Below are 12868 nucleotides of genomic sequence, written 5' to 3'. Positions count from 1 at the left end.
GGAAAGTCTGCTGTCACTGGCAAGGAGCATTGGAGAATCTGCACCAAATTTCCACAGGGCTTTGCTCAGAACTTTGAGAGTCCATCCTTTCCAGTGTGGACATGGTGGTCAACTTGGCGAGAACATAGAACATACAGTGCAGGAGGTCATCATTCGGCCCATCGAGTCTGCATCGACCCACTTAAGCCCTCACTTCCACCCAATCCCCATAATACAATAAACCCTCCGAACATTTTTGGTCACTAAGGGCAATTTATCATGGCCAATCCACTAATCTGCATGTCTTTGGACTGTGGGAGGAAACCGGAGCATCCGGAGGAAACCCACACAGACACAGGGAGAACGTGCAAACTCCACACAGACAGTGACCCAGCGGGGAATCGAACCTGGGACCCTGGCGCTCTGAAGCCACAGTGTTATCCACTTGTGCTACCGTGCTGCCCAGATAAGGTTTGTGGACCTCACCCATGGTGCTGTCTTGATGGCTGATCTCTCAGCTTTCATGCCCAATTTCAGAGTGCAGTAGAAGCTCAAATGTCAGTCACGCAAGCTCAGATTGCTGCCCTGCAGACTCAGCCTGTTACCATTGTGGCTGCAGATACCATGGAACGCCATCATGGTCCCACAGTCTAGAAAGCTGTTCCGCAACAAGCTAACAGGGTTGCTAAGGCACAACCCCAGGTGGAGTGGCAGTGACTCTTCAGATGTTGAACCTGCTGTCCACCTTCCAGATGAAAGTATTTGTCTTCTCACCACTGCCTCTATGCCCTTACTGTTACCAATCTTCCAGCCAGCCCAGACTGCTGACCCTGACGCTGAGATTCTCCAAAGCTGGGCTTTCTCCGGTCAGAGCTGCTGGAAGTCATCCTGTAAAGTCATCTGCAGTCTATTCCATTGAGCCTTCAGTCAGCTATTCCACAACCATTGGGAGGGCAGTGTCTAGGCACACTAGGCCTAGGACGCTATGGTAGCTTTTACGTCAGCAGATTGGGTGAAAGGATGCTGTGATGGTCAGTGACAGAGACATGTTAAGGTGTAGGAGTATTGTTGAATAGGGAATTAGGGTTGTGTTCACTGACGGATAAGTTTAGCACAGGCATCTTAGCTGAAAGGGCATATGTTTGCTGCTATCACCTTTGCTGTTCGCCATTCACCTGGTGGAATAGGCTGTGCTCTTATGGTAGAGAGGTTTACAGGATACAGCAAATCATGATGCACTCCGGCGGGTACTCCAGGGTTCCTCCAGGCAACATAGAACATAGAACAGTACAGCACAGAACAGGCCCTTCGGCCCTCGATGTTGTGCCGAGCAATGATCACCCTACTTTAAACCCACGTAACCCGTATACCCGTAACCCAACAATCCCCCCATTAACCTTACACTACGGGCAATTTAGCATGGCCAATCCACCTAACCCGCACATCTTTGGACTGTGGGAGGAAACCGGAGCACCCGGAGGAAACCCACGCACACACAGGGAGGACGTGCAGACTCCACACAGACAGTGACCCAGCCGGGAATCGAACCTGGGACCCTGGAGCTGTGAAGCATTGATGCTAACCACCATGCTTACCGTGACGCAAGTGTTGCTTGAGCAATGGTCACCCAAGTGGTCAATGACATTCCTTGTAACCACTATGTGAAGTCTTACAACACTAGGTTAAAGTCCAACAGGTTTGTTTGCAGCTCCTTCATCAGGTGAGTGTTACATGGCATGGCTGTTACATGGATGCTTCTTGCGCACCTGCAGTTGGTTGTGCACCAGAGTAACGAGTGAAATAGTCAGTGGGTAGTCTTCATCACCAAATGACCACCCTCAGGTTTGACCTGCTTCTCAAATGTAGTGGTTGTCTGGAGAATATCATAAATGCTGCCAGGATACCAGACACTCAACAAGTTCAGTGACAGATAGTATGAGCTAACTTACTGGAACAATGTTGATAATGCATCATCTGGCTCTACCGTCTTTGTGCTTGTGTGAATAACCTTGCAAACTAACATATGAACACAAATACACAACTGAAATTCAGCATTAAGCTGTTTCCAGAACTCCATTCTCATTCAGGATGGCGAGAAAGGCAAAGAAAATAGGAGAGAACATACTAAAATCCCAAACAACATTGAAAACACAAAATAAACTGGTGAATTGTATGGTGATATGCCTGTGCACAGTTTTGGATATAGTTTATCTATCAATGTATATCATTATCAATTCAACCTCCAACCAGCAGGTGTCGAGAGATGTACCATGTGACTCTAGATATCCGGTAGTTGGTAGTAAGTCAATCTAGAAGATAGTCGCATTAGAAGCAGCTCCAGTAGAATTCACTGAATTCATTTACTCGCTACCGTTTGTATCATTGTTCGTTAGTTATCTTTACACGTGTTCATTCTGCTAATAAATCATCTTACTAGTCAAGGAACTAGATGTTCTGTGTGCATCTGTACTATGGCCACAACACAGAACATAATAAATTTGAGAAACAATTAAAAGTATCTTTAAAAAGTTGCCGGGGGAGGGCCAAGATCTTCAAATACAAACTGGTATAAGTTTCAACCCAGAAATAAAACATCACAACAGTATTTGTTAGCAAGGTATGGTGCCGACTGAAAGGTGCAGGAATTTCTTGATGATGCTGCGAATTATTACAAATACACCTTTTTACAAAGGGCATAGAAATATCTATAAATCTATTATTTTTTTTAAAATGATATTGTTTTCTCACCCACAAACCAAATTTCCATTAAGCAATCTGACATACTGCCCTTGAACAAACACTTCCATCGGTAAGTTATCAGTATCGAATAATATATCAAAGCAGCACAAATGTACATGCTGCAATTATAAAAAAAAAGGTTCATTCTTTAGGGCAATGCCTTGGCCAGCGTCGAGTTGCTTGGTTTAAACAATGCTTGGCAGTTAACTGTCAGTCACCATCAACTGGTGTATGCTGCATGGCAAGCCTCCATCCATCAGAGTCTACCTGCCAACCAATCAGCACTCTTTTCTCATAAATTGTTGCTCCCTTCACATTTGGTATTATAGTAAATTGTCCTGTTAAGAGCAACACAAAAAGCTTTGACAAAAAAGTAACTTTTTTTCTGCAATACTCTAAGGTCTCGACTACCAAACAACTATAAATATAAAAAGGGAAATATGATATACAAGTGTCAAGTACCAATAATATTAAGCATCAGTATGCGATGATCAGTGAGGAGCATTTTAAAAAATCTTTCAGATGACAAGTTAAAAAGGGGACCTGTTTGCCCTCTCAGACTGGCGCATGTAAAAGTGGTAAAAAAAAAACAATGGAGCTCTCCTGACCAATATGTATCTCTCAAACACCAATACCACCAAGAACAGATCAGCGGGTCATTTATCGCACTGTTTGTGAGCGCTCTCTGCGCATAAAATGGCTGTTGTGTGTGATATTTAAAAGTGATACATTGGCTGCAAGATGCTAGAAGGCATCCTGAAGTTGTAAAAAGTACATTGTAATCAAAGTGCTGTTTCTTTTACAATATGCTGTCGCGGCATTGAACTATTTAGTGCGAGCAACTTCGAACTACACTAGGCATTATTTATTTGAGGCATATAATAGAAGATCAATAACCCTGACATATATCTAATCAAATCTTCTCAACCTGACTCTGCACTACTCAGTTGCTGCTAACAACATTAATTTAGACAATAGTTACTGTTTGTTTCTCATAATACTGTAGAGGAAGTAAAATTAAATAAAGGTTTACTGACCTAACTGGGTATGCGCCATGAGGTCAGCTAGTGAAGCAGTAGGTTTCCCTCCTACATGTGATGAGGTGGACGATGCAGAAGATGAGGTGGAGGAGCTCTGGATAACCTTGTTAAGCCAGTGCTCTACGTTCAAATGGCCCTGGTTTGGAGTGGACGTGATCCGGCCCTGGCGACGGAGTGAGCCCTCATCTTCCGATGCTGAAGATGTGTCTGCATTCAATATAATACTAATGTTAGGACAGTGTAGTCTCTACTCTATTACACTCAGTAACACAGCCTCACAGGGAGAATTTCACACATGCAGCACAGAGGATTTGCATCCCACAAATAGCCTGGCTGAGTAACTCCTGACAAGAACACAATTTTTAGTCCACAGATCCTCATTATGAACTCTTCATATTACACAAGCAACATAAAAACAATTTTAAAACTGGACATAAATATTAATAGGAGCACGAATTTTAAGGCTGGGTGGATTGTACAATATCTCACAAGGAATGTAACTTCTCCCTCCTTTAATACCTCATCTTCTCCATTGCTAGTCTTTGAGAGCAATGAAAATTATTTCATGGAGATGGCTTTCACATTATTCTGAAACCACGTTTAGAAACACTGAATCTTGAGATTTGTAACAATGCCTTTTTCTCACATTCCATCTCTTATTTGCTGTTCTATTCAAAGTTTTGTTTCCTGAACAGATATTTGTTAAACTCTCTTCATCTGTGTAATTCTTCACTAATTTCATACAATAGAAAGATTTACTATTTACCTGTGCTGTGCTCCCATTTGCTTGCATTAATTCTGTGCACACCTACTATTAAAATATGTGTTGATTTAACATTATAGAGATCTATAATGATTATAATAGAATGGCGCAAACTCTAGACATTTTCTCGACCATATCTGCAAGGCCTAATTCCTTCACCATTCAATTCAAACTGCAAAAACAATTACTTTATTACACCTCCTGAGATGGTGCAGCAATATTATTCCCTAAAGGTGTTTTTGCACAAAGAATTATCACAATGTTATTTCACTCTTACTTTTTAAGATGACATAATATATTAATATATGCCCACATGCAGAGGATGAGGGGTTATGGAAACTAAATTAAGTGGTGCTACCCATCTATCTCGCCCGCAAAGTGTGTTATAAACGCCATCTGTGATTTATTTTCCACAAAACATCACTGAAACATTTCATTGCATGTTGAGTACAGCTGATATCTTGTTCATTTTTTTAAAAATGCTTGTTTTTTCTTTCGAATGCACTTACTGCTCTGGTTGTGGCATGACAGTACTTGGTGGGACATATGATGCTGTCCTGCAAGTTTGTTTCAGTACAGTATTGGTTAGAGGCTGCAATTTAGACCATGAGGTTGCGCAGCAGGAAGGAAAAGACTATTTTTTCCAAGGTCTCCAGAATTCCCAGAGATATAGTTATTTCCCAATCCAATACTGACCGAAATATGTAACAGCTAAGTTTGGTTCTGGAGTTCGGGTCTGACTGTGTCAACCTGCCTTGTTCTCTGATCTGTGACCAACTGCGTTGTTGGAAATGTGAGTGACATACATGATTCTAGCATATTAGGTGGCTGCCTGACTTCACAAACAACAGGAAAAGTTCCCACAAGTATTAAATCGCAGATGAAACAATCAAGCAGAGTCAGAGATCTCTAAAATCAAATTATACAAAATACAAAACAGCATCTACAATGCATCCCTCAAGGCATGGGATCACCATTAGATTAGTCTTAACCTTAAAAAAAACACATAGGAACAGCACGGCGGCGCAGTGGTTAGCACTGCTGCCTCACGGCGCCGAGGAACTGGGTTCAATCCAGGTCCTGGGTCACTGTCCATGTGGCGTTTTGCACATTCTCCTCATGTCTGCATGGGTCTCCCCCCCACAACCCAAAAAGACGTGCGGGGTAGGTGAATCAGCCGCACTAAATTGACCCTTAATTGGAAAAAAAGAATTGGGTACTCCAAAAAAAATGTATGATCACATCATTTCTGTCCGTAATGTCACGTCATTGTAATCACGTGTCTACGAAATGCAACAATGCATCGCAAATACGGCTGTTAAGTTCGGTGAATAATTCATATGTTTTTAAAATATTTTTTTCTCTCTTTTATAAATTTAGAGTACATAATTATTTTTTTCAATTAAGGGGTAATTTAGCACGGCCAATCCACCTAGCCTTCACATCTTTGGGTTGTGGGGGTGAAACCCACGCAGACAAGGGGAGAATGTGCAAACTCCACACAGGATTCAAACCCAGGTCCTCAGCACCAGAGGCAGCAATGCTCACCACTGTGCCACCCCAATAATTCATATTTTTAAACTTTAAACAGAAAGGACAAGCATGGTATGAGTTTTGTTGCTTCAACACTGGAACCTGGGTTCAAAAGCTGCAGAGGTTGCAGAAAATAAAGTCTTTGCCTTTTACAAGTGTGACATGGGCCCCCTCAATATCAGCACAGGCCCACTGAAAAAATAATAATTTATGATCATTATGATGGTTCGATCCCGGCCCCGGGGTCACTATCTGTGTAGAGTTTGCACATTCTCCCGTGTCTGTGTGGGTCTCACCTCACAACCCAAAGATGTGCAGCGGAGGTGAACTGGCCACACTAAATTACCCCTTAATTGGAAAAAAAAAAATTGGATACTCAAAATTTATTTTTTTAAATGTTTTTTTAAATATATAAATCTGATCGAGAACATTTGGCTTAAGACTGGTAATCTCATTCGGATGTACCATAATGAATTGAGTGAATCTGTAAGCTTTGTGCTAGCGCCAAAAGAAAATGACAGTGAAAACTGCACGGTAGTCATAAAAATCCAAATGGTTCACTAATGTCCAGGCGTGCAACCCTTACCTGGTCCAACCAACATGTCTCCAAACCCACATTAGTGAATCTGCAGCTGGCTCTATGTTTGGCCAAGAGCGCTTAATTTCAAAACTATCATTCATTTTGGATGCAAACAGGGCTAGTTCAATGGGATAAGGGGATTTAGATGTCCAAGTGCTCAAATCACTAAAGATCGTTCACAGTGCACATGTGATCAAAAAACAAAAACACAAAGTGATCAATGGTGTCCTTTATCGTAAGGGAGTTGGGTACAAAACTGAGGACATGGTGCTTTAGTTATTTTTTGCTCTTTTAAAAATAAATTTAGAGTACCCAATTATTTTTTTCCCCAATTAAGGGGCAATTTAGCGTGGCCAATCCTCCTACCCTTTGGGTTGGGGGGCTGAAACCCACGCAGACACAGGGAGAATGTACAAACTCCATACAGACAGTGGGCCGGGATCGAATCCGGGTCCTCAGCACCGTAGGCAGCAGGGCTAACCACCGCGCCACCCTATGATGCTTTAGATATAAAATCTAAAATCAGGCTTTATCTGCAGTACTGCATTCAGTGTTGAGCGCCACACCACGGGAAGCATGTACTGGCCTGGGCTGGGGAAATGCTCACAATCATCAGAATGATACCAGGACTTATATCATTGGGACAAGTTGCCTAAAGATTTGAGAGACTGAGAAATGATCAAATTAAGAGTTTACAATGATTATGGGGTTCAAAACAATAGCCAGAGAAAACCTACTTCTTATGGTTGAGAAATCTAGAAAAAGGGGATCAACTTTAAAACTAAATAGGAGTGCAGTCAGTAACCATTTTCTTCCCCAAAGAATAACGAAAATCAAGAACAAAAAGCAGCTCAGTTGGAGTCAATTGGAATTTGATACTGAGAACGACCAATTTTTGTTAGATAAGGATATTAATGGATATAAAACAAAGGTGGGTAACACACACATCCCTCCCCCCCCTCCCCCCACACACACCCCTCCCCCCCACACACACCCCTCCCCCCCACACACACCCCTCCCCCCCACACACACCCCTCCCCCCCCCACACACACCCCTCCCCGACACACACACATACCCCCCCCCCCCCCCCCACACACATACACACACCCCTCCCCCCACATACACACATCCATCCCCCACACATAGAACATACAGTGCAGGAGGCCATTCGGCCCATCGAGTCTGCCCCGACCCACTTAAGTCCTCACTTCCACTTTATCCCCGTAATCCAATAACCCCTCTTAACCTTTTTGGTCACTAAGGGCAATTTACCGTGGCCAATCCACCTAACCTGCACGTCTTTGGACTGTGGGAGGAATCCGGAGGAAACCCACGCAGTCATGGGCAGAACATGCAGACTCCGCACAGACAGTGACCCAGCGGAGAATCGAACCCGGGACCCTGGTGCTGTGAAGCCACAGTGCTGTCCACTTGTGCTACCCAGTACATAGACACACCCCTCCCGTCACACACACACACCCCTCCCCCCACACACACACCCCTCCCCCCCACCACGCACACACACACACACACCCCTCCCCCCCACCACACACACACACCCCTCCCCCCACACACACCCCTCCCCCCCACACACACACCCCTCCCCCCCCACACACACACACCCCTCCCCCCCACCACACACACACACACACACACACACACACACCCCTCCCCCCACCACACACACACACCCCTCCCGCCACACACACACACCCCTCCCCCCACACACACACACCCCTCCCCCCACACACACACACCCCTGCCCCCCCACACACACACCCCTGCCCCCCACACACACCCCTTCCCCCCCACACCCACACACACCCCTGCCCCCACACACACCCCTGTCCCCACACACACACACACCCCTACCCCCCCCCCACATACACACCCCTACCCCCCCCCACACACACACATCCCTCCCCCACACACACACCCCCCCCTCCACACATAGAACATACAGTGCAGGAGGAGGCCATTTGGCCCATCGTGTCTGCATCGACCCACTTAAGCCCTCACTTCCACCTTATCCCTTAGTGTCCAAAATTGCCCTTAGTGTTGGGAGGGGTTACTGGGTTATGGGGATAGGGCGGAGGTGTGGACCTTGGGTAGGGTGCTCATTCCAAGAGCCGGTGCAGACTCGATGGGCCGAATGGCCTCCTTCTGCACTGTAAATTCTATGTAATCCAATAACCCCTCTTCACATTTTTGGTCACTAAGGGCAATTTACCGTGGCTAATCCACCTAACCTGCACGTCTTTGGACTGTGGGAGGAATCCGGAGCACCCGGAGGAAACCCACGCAGTCATGGGGAGAACATGCAGACTCCGCACAGACAGTGACCCAGCGGAGAATCGAACCCGGGGCCCTGCTGCTGTGAAGCCACAGTGCTATCCACTTGTGCAACCGTGCTGCCCAGTACATAGACACATCCCTCCCCCCACCCCACACACACACCCCTCCCCCCACCACCCACACACACACACACCCCTCCCCTCCCCCTCACCCCACACACACCCCTCCCCCCCACCCCACACACCCCTCCCCCCCACCCCTCCCCCCCACCCCACACACCCCTCGCCCCCACCACACACACCCCTCGCCCACACACACCCCTCGCCCCCACCACACACACCCCCTCACCCCCCACACACAACACTCCCCCCCCACCCCCCCACACACCCCTCCGCCCCCACACACACACCCCTTCCCCCCCCCACCCCACACACACACCCCTCCCCCCACCCCACACCCCATCCCCCCACTACACCCCCCACCCCCCACACACACCCCTCCCCCCCCACCCCACACACACCCCCCTCCCCCACCCCACACACACACCCCTCCCCCACCCCACACACACACACCCCTCCCCCACCACACACCCCCCTCCCCCACCCCACACCCCACCCCCCCACCCCACACACCCCCCCCCCCACCTCACATACACCCCTCGCCCCCCACCTCACACACACCCCTCCCCCCACCACACACACCCCTCCCCCCACCACACACACCCCTCCCCCCACCACACACACCCCTCCCCCCACCACACATACACCCCTCGACCCCCACCTCGCACACACCCCTCACCCCCACCACACACCCCTCGCCCCCCACCACATACACCTCCCCACCACACACACCTCCCCCCCACCACACACACCTCCCCCCCAACCACACACACCCCTCCCCTCACCACACATCCCTCCCCCCACCACACACCCCTCCCCCACACACACCCCTCCCCCACACACACCCCTCCCCCACACACACCCCTCCCCCACACACACCCCTCCCCCACACACACCCCTCCCCCACACACACCCCTCCCCCACACACACCCCTCCCCCACACACACCCCTCCCCCACACACCCCTCCCCCACACACCCCTCCCCCACACACACCCCTCCCCCACACACACCCCTCCCCCACACACACCCCTCCCCCACACACACCCCTCCCCCCACACACACCCCTCCCCCCCACACACACCCCTCCCCCACACACACACCCCTCCCCCCACACACACCCTCCCCCACACACACACCCCTCCCCCACACACACACCCCTCCCCCACACACACACCCCTCCCCCACACACACACCCCTCCCCCACACACACACCCCTCCCCCACACACACACCCCTCCCCCACACACACACCCCTCCCCCACACACACACCCCTCCCCCACACACACACCCCTCCCCCACACACACACCCCTCCCCCACACACACACCCCTCCCCCACACACACACCCCTCCCCCACACACACACCCCTCCCCCACACACACACCCCTCCCCCACACACACACCCCTCCCCCACACACACACCCCTCCCCCACACACACACCCCTCCCCCACACACACCCCTCCCCCACACACACCCCTCCCCCACACACACACCCCTCCCCCACACACACACCCCTCCCCCACACACACACCCCTCCCCCACACACCCCTACCACGCATTCACCCACGTGCCCCTCCCCACACACACCACTCCCCCCACACACCCCTCCCCCCACAGGGGCTGTTTAGCACACAGGGCTAATCGCTGACTTTGAAAGCAGACCAAGGCAAGCCAGTAGCACGGTTCGATTCCCGTAACAGCCTCCCCGAACAGGCGCCGGAATGTGGCGACTAGGGGCTTTTCACAGTAACTTCATTGAAGCCTACTCCTGACAATAAGCGATTTTCATTTCATTTCACTCACCCACACACCCCTCCCCCCACATGCCCCTCCCCCACACGCCCCTCCCCCATACCCCTCCCCCTCCCCCACACACACCCCTCCCCCCACACACACAACCCCTCCCCCACACACACACCCCTCCCCCACACACACCCCTCCCCCACACACACACACCCCTCCCCACACACACACACCCCCTCCCCCCCACACACACACCCCTCCCCCACACACACACCCCTCCCCCACACACACACACACCCCTCCCCCACACACACACACCCCTCCCCCACACACACACACCCCTCCCCCACACACACACACCCCTCCCCCACACACACACACCCCTCCCCCACACACACACACCCCTCCCCCACACACACACACCCCTCCCCCACACACACACACCCCTCCCCCACACACACACACCCCTCCCCCACACACACACACCCCTCCCCCACACACACACACCCCTCCCCCACACACACACACCCCTCCCCCACACACACACACCCCTCCCCCACACACACTCCCCCACACACCCCTCTCCCCCCAACATACCTTCTCCCCACACAACCCCTTCCCACACACAATCAAGCCCCTCCCCGTACACAGGCAACAACCTTCCTGCACACACACGCAACCTCCTCCCCGCGCACACATGCAACCCCCTTCCCGCACAGCTCTCTCCCCCCTCCACAAACACACACACCTCAGGGACAGTTTGTTAATCAGGTGTACCATTAAGTTGCAGTTCACAAGCATCACTGGCAGCAGACCAATTTGTAGTCATTCTTTGAATGATACACTGCTTGAGCAGTATGGAACATGGAACTGAAAAAATAGATCGGGGTCTAATTTTCTGTTCCAAAAGGGAATAATTCATTTAGTCAAGTCACCTTGAAATATTTTTGTTCCTCAACAATATTTTTCTGTGTGACAAACTACAAATTAACTGGGTAAGACAGTGACAGGCCTCTGCCAATGCAACTCAGCATGCAAACGTCTGAAGTGAATTCAATGAAACAGCATGACTATCATGCCCATTTACCAGCTCCAGTCCAAATTTCCAAACTTATTTCATTAATCATGTTCATCCCTTTCTGAAACTGCCCCTTCCTAAAATAATGACTGCAGACGCTGTTCACCCAATTGTTTTGTGAAGGAGGGACAGAAGACAGAAGGAAGGGCAGCACAGTGGCGCAGTAGGATAAGCACTGCTGCCTCACGGCACCAAGATCCCAGGTTCGATCCCAGCTCTGGGTCACTGACAGTGTGGAGTTTGCACATTCTCCCAATGATTGTGTGGGTTTCGCCCCCACAACAAAAATGTGCAAGCTGGGTGGATTGGCCACGCTAAATTGCCCCTAATTGGAAAAAAAATGATTGGGTACTCTCAATTTATCTTTAAAAAAAGAAGAGAGAAGGAATTCTTTAAAACAATAAAAATCACTATCTGAAGTCTACTATCTCAAGCAGCAATGTTATGTCTCAGCCAAATTAGGACATCATGAACAAATTTCCAATTCGATAAAAGTAGAAGTAATATGCAGATGGTAGCAAGAACTGAGCACCTGGTGGAGTGTATGCATCTACTGATGAATGTACAAGCACAGAGCGCCTCTTCGAAGGCATCGGCATTTTTCTCTCTTTATATTTGGCCAGAGCTGCTTGGACTGCTTCTGTGTGCAAATCTGTGGAGACAGAAAGATCAGTAAACAATAACAAATGTATAATAGACAATCACTGCAACTTAAACCAGCACCTTCAAGAAAGTCTAACTTGTTGCCATGCACCATGCAAATCAATCCCCTAATCAGAGTTTTAAATTTTAACTCCATTACTGCATGGAGTTACCAACGTATAGCTTCGACCTGGATGGGCAGAGTGGGGAAAAGAATGGTGGAGCCTGAGGAGAGTGCACGGGTAGGGAGGGAATAGCTGAATCTCAAAACATTCAGCAGAAATCAATACTTGATTACCCAACTTATTTTGGAGCAAACCAAGTCTCAGAAAGTTCCGTGCGTACCAAGCACCCA

The 12868-nt window shown here is 49.1% G+C and overlaps 1 protein-coding gene across 3 annotated transcripts in view; it reads right to left on the bottom strand.

The window, feature by feature from the left end:
- Positions 1-12868, bottom strand: part of LOC119959312 (disco-interacting protein 2 homolog A-like) — a 304446-nt gene that overhangs the window by 127465 nt on the left and 164113 nt on the right. For all 3 annotated transcript variants that reach the window (XM_038787623.1, XM_038787632.1, XM_038787638.1), the window contains exon 5: positions 3756-3965. In XM_038787623.1, coding sequence (XP_038643551.1) covers positions 3756-3965 — 210 coding nt within the window. The remainder of the gene's footprint in view (positions 1-3755; positions 3966-12868) is intronic.

Source organism: Scyliorhinus canicula, chromosome 2 (genome assembly GCF_902713615.1).
Source record: "Scyliorhinus canicula chromosome 2, sScyCan1.1, whole genome shotgun sequence".
NCBI lineage: Eukaryota > Metazoa > Chordata > Chondrichthyes > Carcharhiniformes > Scyliorhinidae > Scyliorhinus > Scyliorhinus canicula.
The sequence above is the reverse complement of the archived record's forward strand: the minus strand, read 5'-3'. Positions and strand labels throughout refer to the sequence as shown.